The 19,210-nt window shown below is 40.5% G+C and overlaps 1 protein-coding gene across 7 annotated transcripts in view; it reads left to right on the forward strand.

The window, feature by feature from the left end:
• LOC124185878 (AF4/FMR2 family member lilli) overlaps positions 1–19,210 on the forward strand; it is a 205,700-nt gene that overhangs the window by 146,391 nt on the left and 40,099 nt on the right. For all 7 annotated transcript variants that reach the window (XM_046577099.1, XM_046577103.1, XM_046577101.1 and 4 more), the window contains exons 5-6: positions 1,956–2,054; positions 7,034–7,070. In XM_046577099.1, the coding sequence (XP_046433055.1) occupies positions 1,956–2,054; positions 7,034–7,070 (136 nt within the window). The remainder of the gene's footprint in view (positions 1–1,955; positions 2,055–7,033; positions 7,071–19,210) is intronic.

Below are 19,210 nucleotides of genomic sequence, written 5' to 3' on the forward strand. Positions count from 1 at the left end.
CTAAATTTACGTGTTTCAATTTTTAATATAGATCGTGTATTGTTAGCAACGTGAGAAATCTAAAGATCTCATGTGTTTTTTATCTCTCTAATTGCGTATGCGTTTCAAACCCCAAAAAATAGGTATCAAATATGTTAGAATTCGTGAAGCACTTGTACAGATTCGATTTTTCGTCCGTTAATTATTACTTATACTTCCGCGTATGGATTATTCTTTAAGCGATTTTCCGAATGAAAAAAATTATACCAACTGTAATTTTTCTGATCGAAATTGCATTTTCAATACCTAAAATTTTATCACGCGAGACACGCAATATTTCTGATTATTATTTATTTATCACTATCCGTGCGCGAGACTGCAATGCATTGTGTCACGTGAAAGGAACTATAGAACTCGACGATTATTCGAATTGTTCTTTGATCAGAGATTAACTTAACTACGGAATATTTATTCGCTATCGATGATAAATTGTTACGTTAGCGATCCACGTACACATTTTACAAGCCAAGATAAACGTTCTACGCACAACTATTAACGCTCAGATTTATAATTGAAACTATAACAGAGTTTATCTCAACCTATCGCAGACCGATATATTATTATCATTGACTCGCGACGGTTGCAACTGAACTTGCAATCAAGAGCATCACGTAGACGGCACGGCGTTAAATTAATTTTCGGAGTAACATTAGTTATACTTTGATGTGTAACATATATATATATAGATCAGGGTGGTCCTCAATAGGATTTTTTCGAATTTTTATGCTGCCATGGGCTTAAACGCCTTCAAATTGATAAAAAAAAAAAAACGAAGAAACAATTCCCCGAACATTTGCGCTCTCTATATCAATTCTTAGATATTCTGCTGTGTGATTGAAGTATCTCATGGAAGTAACTTGAGAAAAACTTTTGTTGCTGTTTAGAAGTTTATAAGTCGTTGAAGAACATTGTAATATATTTTACGATACAGTTTGTTTCGTAGCTATGCTTGACAGAATGATAATTTTATATAAATTAAACTATGAACGTTGATTAGCATATGAACGCTTTCATTTACGAATTTTATGCATTAGACTTTGTTCGTAGATCGTTCAATTCTCTACAAAAATATGTATTTTCCATTATTGTCGGTATATTGGTCAACGACTTGTAAGATTTCAGGTCAGTTTTTCTTTAAAAAATTGGAATAAAAAAAAGAGGGGAAAAAGAAATAAAAACAAAAAACTGGAACCTCGGAGCTTTTACAGCTTCGTGGCTCTTTATGTATATACCGAACTGTCAAAACTACTCAAGGAGGCGTAGGAAGAGTTTTACATACCAAGGCATGGCCCACTTCTCGAGGAATCCTATTGCGTAAACATACGATATGTAATGCGTTTTTAGTCTCTCCGTATAAAAATGCAGATTTTTTCCCGCCCACTCAGAGTGCAGTGCGGCAATTTCGCCAATGCAGAAATTGACTTTTTCTAAGTTTAAAATTGTGCGCTATTCTTTTGAAAAAACGTTTTAAACTCGCGGATCACTTCCGACGTATAGGTATAAATGTTGTTACGAATGGTAATTCCGCGTACGACGAGTTTAATTTTGGCCCAGGGACACGCCGGTAGTTATGGTCGAACGATGAGATACTCGAAGCGTGTCGGTAATGGCGGAAGTGCGCCAAGTTCTTCTGGTATTATAATTTTTACTACGAGTTTTTTCACTCTACCCGTGTCCTGCGATTTGACGATTTCCATCGAAATTCCGAACCGCGAAAGTATCTCCGACGATCGATTGATCATCCAATCGTATTATGTATGAAACGACAACCTTAAAATTACCATTTACAAGTCTTATCGTGAATTTAATGAATCATCCTTGTCGTCGAAATGAATTAATCGGTGAAACAAATTGGTAACCAAGGAAAATGATGAGAATATTTGATGTTAACCCTCGATTATTATTTCTTCTTTCAGGAGATGACAGAACCTATCACACCTTTGACAGCGATCGCCCAAACTCCGCGGAAAGAGTCGGAATCAAAATTTACCTTCAACCCGTACAGCATTCCCAAGGTAAGGATTAATGACGGCCTACAATTTATGCAAAAAAAAAAAAAAAAAGAAAGACATGAAATAAAAGAACCATGCGATCTATCTTTGAAAATACTCGACATCTCCTCAATCTGGATTCCGATCCGCTTCCGACCTTCGTTCGCAACGTTGTCCTCATTTTTTTGTTATGCCTCCGTTTAACGATTCAATTGAACGGATGCGATTCGTTGACTTGCAATTACGCGTAAAGTTTAAGTACGATTATTAAAGACCGGAGTGAAGGAAAGCGAAGTCGCGAACATTTTTTCCTTTTTTTTCACAAGTATTAAAATCCTTGCGAAAACATTTGATCGTATCTCGTCGCTTATGCTATGAAACAACAACACTTGACGCGTTTATTGCGACGTTACGTTCTCGTTTCGTCGTCGTCAACAACGACTTGGAACTCGTCTTGTCTTGTGAAGATTATAACGGAGTTGTGTGAAATAAAGTAGGGAATAAAAATAGAAACTAAGCCGACTTCAATTCAGTGTGATAATTGAATCGTGCGGGGCGAGGATTGTGATTGAATTACAACGGTCCGTGATTGTCGAAGAAGAATAAGAACAAATAGAATAGGGAAACGGAAACCTTGTCTCGTTTTTCTATGAATTTAACATCGGTCTGAAATCTAACGATACGAATGCTGACAATGAGGCATGATTAGTTGGGAAAATTTCAATGTTGGGCTTGTGCAACGAAAGATTCCCGAGTAACAAGGATCGCGATTTATACCTTTGGCCGGCTAAACGTCATCGGCCTGTTTAACTAGATTCCAGTACGAGTTAACTTTGACAATGAGGACACGTTCAGCATATTTTATTGTAACAAAATATTAATATTTCGTATCAAGGAAGAAAGATTCGATGATGTTGTTTACGTTTGAATGAAAAAAGATCGTTAAATCGATGATATAATATTTCGATGAAATAATATTTTCACGTAACATAATATTTGAAATTCAAATATCTTTGCGAATATTTTTATCCGAAATTTACTCCGCTCGTACGATAGATACAGACAGAGACCCTGACCATTGAAATTAGGAGTCTTACAAAAATCTCGTCTCTTCGATACGATTTCTTCGATTTTGTGCAATCATCGTTGATCGCTGACGGTCGATGAACTGGTACAGGTTTGAAAAGCTGAAACTTCTTCCATTAAGTTGTCTCGAGTGATTTTATTTTCCAGTCAATAAACTAGAATACCAGTACCCGTGTACATTTCTCACCACCGATGTCAAATTTCACGGGCACAAAGGGGTCGTTACAGTTTTTTTTTTTTTTGTTTGTTTATCATATTTCAAGGTATGAAAATTTGTAAAAGTAGTTGTTTGACATTGTCCAAAATTCTTGGGGTAAAAAGAAAAAAGACGACTGAAGGATGAAAGTTGCACACTGCATTTTCATCCCTCTTCTCCAATCGTCTGTAAAGAACAGCAATGAACCTAGCCTTGGCTGCTATTGCACTTGCATGCCTACTTACTGCCGCTTTTATCGATCGAAGTTAGCCTGTCTGCTTGCTGCACTGAATTAAACAATACACGGACGGTGAAAAAGGAGAATTTGTCTTTTCGCGTACGTGTATTATAGCAGGACAGGGATCGTATCTACGTCTGAGTTGCGCCCCTCGCGACTTCCGCGCGCATCGCATCCCATTGGGCCACCGACACTAACGGTTCTTTGAAGTTTTCTCTTCACCGTCCTCTCTCGGTGAGTTTTGCTTCTTCGTTTGCCTCGTTTCATGACCGCTGCCTGCGGCCAAGAGGGGAATTCGCTTTTCGCATTTCGCATTTCGCCTTTCACGTTTCGACTTTCGACCCTACGCGACGAAGGCGACGACCAATTCTATGAATAACTTACTCATTTTCTTTTCCTTCTTATTTATTTATTTTATTTCTTCACTCACTCCCGTCACCTCTGTATGGGCAACCGGTAGTGCTGTGCCAATTATTTTTCCGATTCGCTACGTAATTCCGATGTAACATAACGTGTATCACTCTGTTAAGGTATAATGAACAGAGAACTCGTTCATTCTTTATACGCGTTCGATATTTCACCAATTTACCTGTTATTCGGAGCGAAGAAACGATCTGAGAATCGAGGGCTCGTTTTTCACGATTTTTTATCCATCGTATAAGATTCATTTCGTTTTCATGCCAATTTTCAGTGAGTTGGGTTTACTGAACGTTCTTTTTCAAATCAATCAGGGGTCGCATTTGGTATTGTTTTTTTCTTTTTTTTTTTTTCGTTATTGTTCTCCATATCGGGTTTTGCGAGTATAAACTTATCTCTCACCTCGAATATTCTAAAAAAAAACAGGTTTGCGTCATGACTAAATATCGGTAAAGGAATCTGCGTTCAGAATTTTACTAATATCGTACAATTTTTAATAAATCGACACAAATAGCTTTCCAAATCGTATACCTATAATTATCCCGTGAAGAAAGTAAGCGATAAAAGCAAAAAAAAAAAACCGCGATAAGAACATTCTTCAATGGCACTATCCTCTCCAAAACAGTTTGAAAATTGTTTGAATATTGAACATTTATACGGATAACGAATGAAGGTGCGAAATGTGTAATAGGACCAATAAGCTGCATTGAAATAATCGCTAACTGGGCGAGTGACTCGTAGAATTCGATCGCAGTCGACGTATTATGCAGGACCGCAGTCGGACGATTTACTTGGCGTTATTTTAGTTTATATCGCGAGGACGGGTTTCAGTGCTGCTCGTGCATGGAACAGAACGTTGTCGAGGAGCGTTATACTTGGCAGTAAATAGTTCGTGCTAGTTGGCTTCGAGTCAAGAAGAGCAACTGGCAAAGACCAATACCGAAGCTACCTGCCCCCGAGTGGCTTGGGAATGAAAAATTCCTACGAAATTGGGTCGGCCACGTGGGGGGATTACGCTTATTTCAATTCCTCACCGTTTAGTCCTGCCCCCTGGCCGTTGTGCGCTGCAGCTTGTTGTCTCGTTCGTTTATCACTTCGAATAAATAGTTTTTTCCCACTGGTTTCAAATTTCTAGCGTGTGAAAAGTATACATATTTCGCGGCGCAAAGGAATTGTCGACCCAGATGCAAATACTTACGAGATGGACAATTTTGAAACAGCAAACATATGAATTATTGTTGGAACATTTTCGCGAGTAGGTTTCAATGTTCTTCCAAATTCTGTGTGTTGTGCTTATAACGACAATAATATAATATTTTGTCGCGTGCACTATGATTATCGGTATGATGGAGCGCAATCGATTTCGTACGAGACGTCTACAATCTTTGACATTCGACGGAGTTTTTTATTCCATCTAGTTTTGCTAAATTTCACAATATCGCGTAAATTCTACCAGTTTTACTCGGTAAGCGAGAACTGTAAACAGATCGTAAATCAACCATTTCGAATTATCGAATTTACTCTAATACACGTCCACGAATAGACGAAAATTATAATACCATGGTGCGTGTATTCGTTTGTTTTCACACTGCGAGAAACCGCGAGCAAGCAATAGAAGCTTAAAAAGTAAGTCTGTCTGATCGTGATTTCGTTATGGATAACCGAATAATGACCAAGCCGATTTGCTCAGTTTTATATATTCGGCTGTGACCTTGACTCGTCCCAACCTTGACCCACGCGATTAGGAGGCAATTTTCGATCGCCATTCCTCGTCGATCGACTGGAAATCGTATCACGACAATTCGAGGGCGCAAACTGTATTTGTCAGCTGATCTTTGACATTTACATGCAACTGTAATGATGTAAAACGTCGGTTTCGTGCATTTTGGTAACCTTGTAAATTTTCTGTTCCTTGAAATTTTTTTTTACCGGTTCGTCAGTCACTTGGGGTGCATATCGGGTACATTCAAACGTTTGAGATCCCGACACGCGAAACGAAACGAAACTAATTATTCGATTCACTTGAAATCTGTGAAAATCGATGGATATAGAACAGGTATTTTGGAAAATCAATGGCGGCAAATTGTACGTAGAAACACGTCGCCGTGGTTGTCCAACATCCGAGCGAATAACCTTATCCCGCTAATTTCCGACCGTCTGAAAATACAGGCTTCCGGTCAGAGATTTTGGCTCGGTTCAAATTCGCCAGTCGGATTATCTCGTCAAGTTTCTCGTACCGTCATATTCCGACTGTTGCAGATACAGGTATTTTTAACAGATGATACATCTGTAACCTGTAACGAGTTGCTACGTACGTCTCTAACTACCGCATGCCAAGATTCATCGACACTGCTGCGAACCCGGCGCATACGTACAACGGAATAATTATCCAAATATATATAGGCGGGCGTAAAACGATTTTCAGTTTTGGCAAGACTGGTGCTGTTGTAATTAGATATTTAGTTACCGCGTTTCCTAGCCACGGTTCGGGCACAACGCCTCCGAGACTGTAATTTGGCACCCCCTGCATAATCGTAGAGTGTGAGTGCGCTAATAGCCGGAGATTACACACTTTCGCGTCGCTTGGTCGGAGCAAACACTAAAAGCGGGTCTGCATAATCGCTTTTTGTTTATCCTAAAATACCGAATAATAAATCCACCGATATTAATGAACAGCTTTGCCATAGCGTGCCGCTGATCAATTGATTTTTCAAATCAGGCTCAATTTTCAATTGTGTTGCGATATTCAACGTCGATATTATTTGGCGGTGTTATAACGCCGCTCGCATAAAAAGGACCAGGGCAAAAAGGTGTACTCACTTAGCGTTTGGGCAATCACACAAACAAGCTATTTCACTAATTAAACACTGAAATTCCTTGGACATTATCAAGACTGTTCCATTTGTTCCAGTACAATTGTTTGAGATATCGTATTTCCGATATTCACACATTTTTGAGAAGTGTAATTACTCCGTCTTGCCGCGGTCTGCCTAACCTGTTAAAAATAGTTTAGGTGAATTTTTTTCCAAAAGAACTATTTTGTATTTTGATGGTTTTGTTTTACAGCTGACTGAGGCTCCTCCGCCAGAGTCCGGGAAAACTCGTAAGTACAATAATTTTTCTAAACTTTTACTTGAAATTTGCTCGATTGTGTTCACAATCGCGTATACAGATATCGCATGTCTAATACGCAATATCATGTGAAAATGTAAATCTGAATACTTAACGTGGACTGAAAAGAAAGTCATGCCTTTCAACTTCCTTTCTACACGTAAATCCAAGGGCATAACGTCTGGCACCATATAAGTTGGAGAGTGAGTAATTCGTGAGATTTTTTCTTACACACCGTAGAATGTTGCCGGGCTTAAGGCAACGACCGGGGGTGAATAATTCCGTTGGCGAAACGGCGGTAAGGATGAAAGTGAGATATTCAACCGCCTTATTTTTGACAAATCAAATCGGTGCTTCTCTCAGTCATACTTCCGAACGATTCGGGTAACCGTTACTTTGACAGTGATAATATTGGGAAAAGGGAAGGGAACGCGTTGCGCGTACGTACCTCTTATATGCGGTACACGTGTATGCGTCATCGCTGATAACTTTGCTGTTTGGATGAAGTTGTAACGCGATGGTTTGAATATTCTCTAATCATCCGCCTGCCAATTACTTTAGAGCTGCTAATTAGAGCGAAATCATAAATTAATTGAAAAACTCATCGCATTTTGAACTACTGTTGTGACCTATTTACCTATCAGAAGATTCGTTAAAGGATACCAGGCAACACGCAAAGTACATTGAATAATTGATCTGACAAAAATTCAATATCGGTATAATTATAGACACCATACAAGCACTATACACTATAAAAAATCAACGATTGGAGCGAGTAGTTCGAAATTGAATCAATTATTGCACGATTCTGATCACAGTTGTAAAAGAGTTCAAAATTCAACTTCATTTTTTATCAATGAAAAATCTATCGACAAAGGTTAAATATTTCTGTGCCAATTGTTTCTGACGTAGTAGAATCGAAAGCCGTTTGAATTGAAATCGCGTAAAGGAGAAACTTATATATTGCTTTTATTTAAAAACAAAATAACGGAGAACGTCGCGTTATATAATTTCAACGGATCATCCGTTGAATGGAATTAATTGTACGTATACTGCATGAAATAAGTTTTAACAATAGCAACAAAAACGAACAAGCTTATACCGCTCACATACTATATTTGTTTATCTCTGATCAATTTCGAAAGTCAGCTAAATCACGACGTGATTGATATTGTGGGGGAAAGAAAAGGAAAGAGAAAGTATCGCATTGGATCGAATCCACATTCTTCAGAATTTCACCCTTTTCATATAACATAATCTATCAACATCACAAAGTATTCGCTGGCATTTCTAACTTTACTTTCGTCATCGGTTACACGTATACGTATGATTTCGGTCTAGGGCGCAATAACGTACAGCCAAATCCCAAATCCTAATCTGTTTGCGATTCCTTGGCGTCAACAACCTCGGGGATGACTGTATCGGTCAGGATTGAGCCGTGGATGACTCACGGTCTTCTCTCTCCACCTCACGTTTGAGATAATTTAATTTACCAGAAACACACGAGTGGGGCTGCAGGCAACCTGCAGCTCCCTCTGCAATAGACGGACACCCACCCTATCAACCAACCAACCAACCAACCAACGATGGTGGGTGATGAAATAGCTCCGAACTGTCGCACGTCCGAATCACCAGCCATTCGCACGCCTCTCAGTTTCACCACCCCCACCCCTATTATATATACGTATGCCCCCGGGGTGATCATTAGCTCGGATTCGCACGGTGTGTGTAATAATGCTTTTTTCCGCCACGCGTCTCGGTGTAATTAAATTGGTTATTTTTTCTCTCTTTCTTTCTATTCTTCGAACCTTTTGTTTGTGATATTTTGTTTCTTCTTTTTTTTTTTCTTGTCTTCCAATCACCCATAACGATATATCACCGTCAGACAATTAAATATTCGAGTCTAACCACACGGACATCGTACCTTATTCACACTTTTTATTTTTTTTTTTCTTGTACCGCTGTACTAATTTTGAAACCCTTTACGCAACATTTGTTGCTATTGTTGATTTATGCATTTTTAATTTTTTGTGCGTGTGTGTGCTTAACTTTAACAGTATCCGAGTTATTGCCAAAAGTGCAGCTTGTTTTATTTCTCAAGTTTGAAAATTTTCATGGAGGTAGGAAGGATTGGTTGATGAAATGAGAAAACGTGAATTGAATGAGACATGTTGTATCGATTTGGTGTAACACGTAGGCAAAGAATTATAACAAATTCGATACCATTCGACAAATTTATTTTCAAATAACTTGGTTCAAAAATATGCATATATATCAGCAATAAGAAAAATGAATCAAGCAATCGTGGCTATTAATTATCGCATAAAAATCCATCGATCCAATTCTACATATATATATATATATATAGAATCTCCACCGCAATGCGATATCAGAGAATTTATGTATAAAAGGCGGTGTGTGAATTGGGGGGGGGGGGTCAGAGTTTTCGTGTTAAGCAGGTATAAGAAATTTCTCCTATTAATAGGGGTGACTTACGGAAAAGCTTGGCAAGATTCCATCGGGAGCAAATTAACCGACGTAATAGAATTTAAACTTCATATTTTATATCGGCGTGAAATATTCCGGTGAGTTGATAACGGAATTATTCAACGCCTCGAGGTTATTACGAGACCAGCATAGCCCGGCGCCTCCTCCAAACACCCCCTCCATCTTCCGTCCTCTTCGACCAAGGCTGCTGAGAACTTCCGCCACGTAAAGTATGTACGAATGTGGGTTACGCACTTCTTACAATTATTTTTTAACTCGACACTTCAATCGCGCGTGTGAAATTCATTCGGTAATTTGGAATCGTTGATGTCGAATGAGAGAGATAGAGAGTAAAGGATGTAGAGCATAAGTGGTGGTGTGATTCCAACGTATATATTCAATCCATCGCGGATGTCATATTATATTAAGTTCGTTTTATTAAATTTCTATCAATTTGAAAATTAACATCGTGTTATACGAAAGTTACGCGCTTGTAAGTTGTGACGCGAAACGGTTGTAGTTATACGAAATTCAAAGTTACACACTGTTTTATAAGGTATTAGAACATTAGGTAGTCGGCGCAAGCTGGCCGTTGAACTATTGCATCATGCTGCTGCTGAAATATAACGCGTCAAGGAAAAGGAACGTGAAACTAAGAAACGTGTAGAGGAAAATGAAGGAAGGGCTGCAGGCGTAGATAAACCGGGTGTTTCTGACAGCTTCAACAATAAAACAAACTTGCGTTTCCTATTCTTACACGTATACAGACATCGTGAGTAGATGTACGGATACACGTATATACGTACGTCTGTATTACTAGGTACAACCTATGAGACACACCCGCGCCATTGTTAGCTTTTGTAATTTATCATATATATTCGCTCGAGGTAATCTCAACGAAATATTCTTGAACAACGTGTTATTATCAGAAATTTTTTTCCTTTATTTCATCACTATAAATCGAAGAAACCACAATCAATCACTTCGCATGTATTTTATATCGGCGATCTAACAAAAGTCTAGGAAACTACAGCAGATTGAAACCCATTTTAAGATGTACCAAGTATCTACTACGTATATCACGAAATTGGTGAGATTCAATTTCTTGGACCATCCGCGATTACCTGTTATTGATAAAAAAGAAATTATCAAATCAGACCTGGTTAGTTTTCATTTCATTGAATCAGAATTTATCACGCGAAGAAGTTTGGTCATAACGCAGGCGAAATTCTTTTCACTGGTACAATATCGATTCCCGGCGTCGTAGGTATTCGGGCAAACAGCAGATCGCATATATACAGAGATACATTGGTACGTGCAGCGCATATTCGGTACGCGACGCGATTCGTCAGCTTTTCGGTATTTGTAGGAGGCTGAGATTAGAGTTGTAACAACAATGATAAAAATAAAAGTAATAAGAAAAATGGAAGGGAAAAAAGGGCCGGAAGAAGAGAAAATTTGCTGAAAGACGAATATACGAAGAATGGAGAAGAAAAGGGAGAAAGGTAAAACGAGGATAAAAATATGGCAGATTAATATTTCATTCGAGGAAAGGGGGCGGGAAAGGGAATGGAGGGGGAGCTACGCCAATTCCCGTTAAAAACCGTTGCTCTGCCTTGCTCGCGTAACGGGGGCGACGCTGGATGGCGTCGCGACGCTTCGTGACGTTCGTTCGCTTGCCGGCTTGAAAGAGGGTGAATATTACACCGAAGCATCCAGACGGCGAAGTGGATGGAACGGAAAGTTCGGAGACGTCTACTTGCGTAATTCCAGCCTCGCTAACATTCTATTTCGACCCGTTGAAAAGTCCTTTGTTTTATCAACCTGCGACCGCGTGTTCGATGTGCTGTAACTGGTTAGACAATAATATAGCGGTTACATCGTCGCGGCAAGGCGAAGTAATCCTGGAAAAGGGATAATTGAACGAGGAAACAAGGACATCGGGTTCTTCGATTGCAGGCTCGTGTAAGTTGGAAATTTTGTGTACATAGACCGGTATGGTTAGCCAGAAGAGAAGAACACGCTTCGTTTTTCCACCGGGTCCTATGTCAACAAAGAGATTACGATTACAACCTGACACTTGGCGACGTATATTTCGAGTTTGATGAATTTTCGATGTATCACTGCGTATGTGTACATCATCCTCGGCAATGGGCCGAAATTTTCAACGAAGACAAACAGACCGGAATCGAGGCTTCGGTTATAGAGCCTCGATAGCGGGTCCTTTATCACGCGCTGTGATTTAGTTATAATCGTTGCAAATATTTGGCTTACCTCGCCTCGCCGGCTTCTAGCGTTAAATTAACGCAAAAATCTTGGAACTGGGGGGGGGGTTGAAATTTAATCGAACGAGATGTTCGCGTTTGACGTACGGGAAAACACGAATCCGCGCGTTTTAACGATTATTTTTATATCCTGCAGATTGACCAGAAATTTGGCATATTTTGGCGACGCGTACGCGTTCGTAATTCTAAGATCTCTACAGGTAGGTACGAATACCGACAAATATAACTCTGGGTGTTGTCTTTTACACGCGCTTTGCAATCAGCCGAAAATAGCCGAGAATTTTGTGAATCGTTTCACCGAAATATCGTCTCTGTAACCCCAACGCAGAGCAGAATCCGTACGCACATTGAGTCAGACCGTAATTCGCACACTTGGATTATTCCCACTGGCGGATGGTGTTTAAAGAAATTGTCGTTTCTACGGAAAGATACTTCACCTGGATATTGTATCGCTGTGTTACAGCTGCTTTCGAGACAATTCTGAGATAATCGTAGAATCATCGTCGCAGTCAGCTTGACGTTTCGTTTCGATTAAGGTAATACGACAGGATGAATTAAAACTTTTGAAAAATTAATTATCGTGAGTTTGTTCCCGGAGTAAAACTTGTTGTCGGATTTTCCTTTCCATGTCATATTCAAGTAACCGTGGCATTGTTTCAAACCTGCATCACGAAACATTTTCTTATTCGTGTATATTGCAACGTAATCCAATCCGTCAATAGGCGTGATATTAGAAATTTTTTATCATAATCAGCAGTTGAAAAACGAAGCGAAAAATTCGATTCTATCTCGTCCGTAGGTGGGAATTCCTCTGCGCACAATACATCGACGCCTCTTGATCACGCAATATATGAAGGAAATAAACGCTACGTGATCTAATAATAGGAAATTCTCGCTATTCATCGCTCTCCGCCTCGGTCGACGCGACTCTAACGTGGTTATATAGAAAACCCTATTCCCGGTGCAGCTTGGCACTTTGGCCGCGTCATCGTGTAGTAGTGTCGTGACGTCAAGCCCATATCGCGCATGGCATATACCTGTCATATACATTTACGATACGTATAATATATAAGCCTTGCATTCAAGCTGCGTATGTTATGTAATCTGATGCGAAGAATTTTCCACAATTTTTTTTTCACTCGAGAATTTTAAAATGATTTTATTTCACCTGTTATTTAACATGACGTAAAGTGATTCGCTTTGACACCTCATCAACGCTCGCAGTTCACAGCCTAGATCCGACGTGAAATTAAAAGTTCGCACCGAAACCGCGTGGCCATTTAGTGAATAATGCGACAGTAAAAAATTGTAATATATTTCTCGATTTTGCGAACATTACAAAATTACCGTTATCGACAAAACGCGAAGCGAAGAATATAGAAAAATTATATTTCAATACCATTTTCGGACAAGTTTTTTTGTTTTCCGGTTAGCTGCGAAAGGCGGAAATTCCGTCTGTCTCAATCTATTATACCTCATTCGATAACGATCGGTTACTCAACCAACAATGGTTTTCACAGCTCTGCATACGTTTTACCGCCTCGCTGCACGTCACATCGATTAATGGCGCAATGATATGCCTTATAGACAGCACCGTCGTACCTGCGCGACGATTGAAGGAAGTACGAGCGGCTTGGTCTGATAATAGAATTTCCCGCCATTCATCCCTGTCTATTACATACTCGAACGGGAAGCGACCCTCTCTCACAATTATCCCCGAACCTTTCCCTTTACATGCAAAATTACTTCACAATGCCGCAGACGATGAATGCCGGCGTCTGCTGGAAAATTCATAGGTCTTATTAAACGCGTATTAAATTTCATACGTAAAAAGGGTTGAAGACATTATTTACCCCTGTTATTTTTACTTCTACCTTTTTTTTTTTTTTTTACCTTTTTCGTTTTTTAATGTCGCCATAATATTGGGGTTACAAGCCTTATAACCCTTTAACTCGACCAGGGACAGTATAAATCGAGAGACGACGAAACGTTTCGGTTTGGAAATGAATTCTATAAAATTTCCGGTGAAATTCTGACGTTTGACGAGTGAACGGAAATAAACCGCGAATAATCGCAGCACAGGGTAAATCATTCCGATCCGTAATAAAAACGCTTCATGTTTCACAGTCGATGTGTTAATGTTATACAATGATCTTCGAGCTCGCAAAGCGCCAGGAACTTTGCGCGGAAAGAAAGATCGGGTGATTAATTTCAAAAAGCTGAGAGATAAAAAATTGCGGATCACCGTACACCGAGATATCGCGCGTCCCTGCAAACGTATCAAGTTATATCGTTATGGATTTCGGCTGGATTTCTCCCGTGGTCCAAGTATTATTTTATAAGGGGCGGAAAGAGTAAGGAGGACGCGGACAGATTCTCGGATGAAAATACCGACCGCGATTGACACTTCGGGAGCAGAAGGGCAAACCCCAACAAATATCCATCCATCCTTTTTCTCACTCTCTTTACCGTCTTGCACTCTCGGATTCTCACCCTCGCTCTAATCCCCCCCCCCCCTCGTTTCTTCCTTCTCCCCGCGTAACGGTGGTCGGGTTCACTTCCTGCAGTGTTCCCCCCTAGCTAGCCGACATGGCACCATCCTCTTCCTCTTCCTTCTCCTCCTTCGCCTCCGACTCGTGGCCCCTTTCTCAACCCCTCTACAACCCTAGGATGATGGTTTCCATGGATACGCCGCCACCCCAGAGCTCACCATCTGTACAACCTCTTAGCCGTCTATCTATATGGATATAAAACCGAGGAAAATCCTACCTGTTATTTTGCCCCTGTTGCATTGCGCTGCTGGTTTTTATAAACATTCGCGATTCGAGGCGCTGTCTTTATCTCGCTTCCCAACCTTCGTTTGGTAAAAAATTCGCTCCAAAATATTAGAATATTAATTGTAATAGAACGATTTTTCAAATGTTTTCGTATCATTTAGATCTAACCTCTGTGAATTTTCCAACTTTTTCAATCGTATGGTTTCGCAACTCGGAGGGAGGGAGTTATGAAATATTCGAGTAACAGTGAGCGTTGTATCGCATTGTTAATTTAACATTTATCGCAACAATTACACTGTAAGGAAAGCATTTTATCGAAATGAGAATCAACGGTTGAATCACACTTTGAGACTCGGCAGAGACTGAAAAGTGAAGGAAATGTTCCGGGGTTGTACGGAGAGGTGATGTCGGGTTCTTCGTTTGACTGAGGTACTTGACTCGGTAGATGACGAGTAATTCATTGAATATTAAGCGTTCCAAAGTTTCGGCATAACTTTGGAACGGTGGAGCCGATGAGCGGCACGCGGACGAGCCTCGTAAGGGCGGAAACCCTGCCACGAGCGATTTCAATAATTAATGTCGAGGGAATTGCTTTGCCGAAGCCAGCGCAAACTCCTCTCCTCTCCTCTCCTCTTCTCTCCTCTCCTCCTCCCTCTCATCATCCTCCCTCATTCCTCAGCCTTCGGCGTCACTCTAATTTAATACTCTTCTCCTCGGGCTGAGATTTTTTTTTTTATTTTTATATCACAAAACTGTCTACTCTCTCTCTTTATTCCTCTATCTCATTCTCTCTTTCTCCCGCTCATTACCTCGTGATATTCTCGAATTTGAAAGGATTAGATTTTGTTGGAAGTTTAAATTAAAAATAGCTTCGCGTCACACAACTTGACTGTTAACGAATTAAGCCGTTAGTGATATCGATTCTGGACGTCAATCGACGAATGATCCCTTACTTTTTATACGAGGAAAAAGGATTTATGCACTAGGAGAAGAATTCTTTTGAACAAACAATATTATAGTTTAAAGTGCAAAGAGCGGTTTATATGTATCCTAATTAAATTAACCCTCAATAATCCTGTCAGATTTTACACCTGGAGGTTTGTTTTAGATACATTTTTCTCTATTAAATTATGAAACATATTCGAATCATTATCACTCAGATCTTCAGTTACAAGAAATTCTGGTCAACTACATCTTGACCACATTTGTAAAGATACAAGTTCGTGTCGTCGAAGAAGAGTGGTCGATAGAAATAATAATGCTTTCTACGCTCCCGCGATTAAATTACTGGGTTGATTAGTGCAATTAAAGGCAAGTTGATTTTTTGTATATGAATTATCTCTGTAGCTCGTTAGCTGTTTTTGTGCGTATTGAAAATATGACTCTAGGTTTAGAAAAAGATAAAATTTGAATCTTTTATTCGAACCTTCGGAACTCGTCGATTTTAATTTTCATTCATTCTTACTTTCTCTCATTTTTATTTCCCACGAAAATGAATATCCTCTCGATTTTTCAAACTGTTAACGGTGTAGCGCGTTCAAATATTGTTCAATCCTGCATGGAACGATTTTACAAAAGCCCTTCTCTCGATACTTGATCAAATCGTCGTTTTACACGCCCTGTGATAACAATTCCTGCAAGAATCAATTACTCGGCACGAGTAGAAGTTTGTTTGCCAACGTTATTGAACCATTTATCGCAACCCAACCCTTCAACCCGTTGAAATCCCAGTTTTTCATCTTTCCGTTTCGCAAAAAAAAAAAAAAAAAAATTGACGAAGCCAACAAAGAAAAGACGTAATAAATAATATTGTTAGTACCGCAAATTCGACAAATCCTTATCGCTGAAACGCATGAGTATCTTCAGTATAATCGCAGATCCTCTATAACCGCGACAAAAGAATATGAAATTAGTCTACAAAATGTTTGGGGCTTGAAAGTTTCCTCATTTTGCACGAAATGCGATATCCGCGTTGAAATGTATATTTCACTACAAGTAAAACGCGGGAGAAGAGAAGTTCTTATCGAGCGTCGCTTTCCTGTATCATTATATGGGTATGCATACATGCACGGCGGAGGGGGAGGGGTACTAAGCACCGGCGATGTCGTGGCATTTGCTCGTTGTGTTTAATTAGCAAAGTGGCCGTTAATTAACGGCGAGGGAGTCACGGCGGTCCGCGGTGAACGAGCAGGCAGCAGCAGCACACCCGTTCTTCTTCCTTTCCTCTGGAGGCCTAGCCGTTCCGGTCCCAACAACAACGCGTGCGAGACTTGCAGCGAGGGTGCGCGTCACCTAAGGCACTGATAATTACGACCTCCGCAGGCAAATAATCGCGACAACACGCGAGCGATTAACTCTTCGCCGAATTACCGAAACAGGCCCAAAATATGATTGTTATACGTGTACGCGTGAAAGTTGATTTGCCCCGTACTTTCATTTAATAACGGCTGGACGCGACAAGTCTAATTTGCTTTTCTTGCGACAAGAAAACTTGCTCGTTGTTTAACCACTTGTCTTTTTTTTTTTTTTTTTCTCCTATCATTATCCTAATCTGTTGTTCCCGCGTTAGAAAGCAAATCACGGTTTAGTCGTATTTTCTGTGGGTTTGTAAATGTGATATAAATACAATTTTTTTTCTACACCCCCCTTTTTTTTGATTGTTACCGTAAAAATATACATACATCCGAAGTTGGTAGAAACGCTACCGCTTTTTTTTTACATATCTTTTTCAACTTCTCTCTATCATGATTAGCTGATATAATATTGCAAAGCATTTTATTCTGGTGAATATATTTTACCTATTTGGCGAGACCATCTGAGTTAAAATTGCATAACCTCCTCCCATCCGTGAGGTAAAAAGGCATCCTGCACCATTGGACGAACAGCCGTATTCAATATACCTATGATCGTCTGATCCTCTTTGGCAATTAAGCTAAAAGCCCTGCTGCTGTTAATGCCGTTGCGTCAAACGGGCGAGAATTGGTTGTACGACGTGCCAATTAAATCCTCCTCTCGCTGCTGAAACAACACTAACTACAGAACGGTGAATATATAGTATTATCGATATTCCATGCGATCGTTGCATTGTAAACATAATAATAATCGAACATCAGCACACGACTCTTCTTTTGTTTGTAAAAAGTGTGAAGAAGGAAAGTCAAATACCATCTTTGGAGAACCGCCGCGTAAATAACATTACACACGTTAGCGGTAGTAAAAATGTAGGAAGAACAAATGGATGCATAGAAGAGTTGCAATATCGAATTTTCGGATACGAAGAAATTTGTGTCATAGATTTTCAAACCAGAGAAGGTATGAAGTGTAGAAAAGTTGTAATGTAGAATGGTAAAGTAAGTACAGCAAACTGAAGTAGTTATAGAAACATCAGAATTTTGATTTTCGATATTTTCCTACCTTTCTACATTTTGCAATTCTATACATAGCATAGACTTTCGCGTTTTCAAACAGTCGATGTAGCAACCCTTCTGTTTCCTACACAATCTACACATTTTTACCCCCAACCCGATCTATCCTACCAAATGTGCGGAAAAATGATGGTTGAAAACGGTAAGTTTGGATCGAAAAGATACAACGACGTGACCCACAAATCGTTTTCCGTCTATGTTCGATACTAATATACATAACTGACCATCCCTATGCTGCAGCCCGTTTGCCCCGCGTTAACCAACCTGTGTGATAATAGTCAATTTTCCTAATAACCGGACTTGAGGCTTTGCCGGAGTGCAAAACAGGGCTAAGGGCGTGAGGAGGGGAGGCAGGCTCCGATACGACGCTGCGGAAACTCCGTAGGAGTTCCGTCTCTTGTTAAGCGCACCCTTTTCGTTTTGTATGCATCAGATAGCCTCGTCCTTTCCCTCTTCCCTCTTCCCTCTTCCCTCTTCCCTTCCTCTCTCCAACGCCCCGTCCCCCCGTGACCCCGTATCCTCCCTTCGTTCCCCACCCTCGCCTCGTTCAATGTTGGCTTCGCGGGCGCTCCGTTTGCGATAAATAACCAGCAGGAGAGCCTCGAGGTGGAGGTGAAGGTGGAGGTGGAGGTGGAGGAGGTTGCGAAAAGGCTGGGAGGGGGGGGGGGGGGGGCCCGCTGGCGGAGAGGGTCGATATCAAACTCACTCCTCCGCTGCGACTAGTTCCGCACCCGGTTCCCTTCTTCCTCTTCGACCTTCTCTCCTTCGTCTCGGTTTCCCTTGCCTCTTCTCTCCTTTCCTTTCCTTTCCTTTTCTCTCCTTCTCGTCCTTCCTCTTCCCGTTCCCCTTGCTCCTCGTCGTGCTGCTGTCAAGCACATAACCTCGCCCGCGGAGTTACTTAACGCGATTAAACCCGCCCTCCTCCTTCGCCAGGCGATCAGGGGAGGAAACGCGCGTGTGCTTTTTGCCCTACGGAGTTGAAAGTGAGGAGCCAGCGCGGAACGATTTGATCGGTTTTCGAAAGCTGGCAAGGGGGGGGGGCTTAAAAACCTCGTGACAATCTTTTGTTTTCTCATATAATACAATTCGCGCCATTTACCCCGAGGAGCGTATTTAGCGATTGTGTAATTAATCGATACCCCTGCAAGTACGCGTTAT

Source organism: Neodiprion fabricii, chromosome 6 (assembly GCF_021155785.1).
Source record: "Neodiprion fabricii isolate iyNeoFabr1 chromosome 6, iyNeoFabr1.1, whole genome shotgun sequence".
In the NCBI taxonomy this organism is placed as follows: Eukaryota; Metazoa; Arthropoda; class Insecta; order Hymenoptera; family Diprionidae; genus Neodiprion; species Neodiprion fabricii.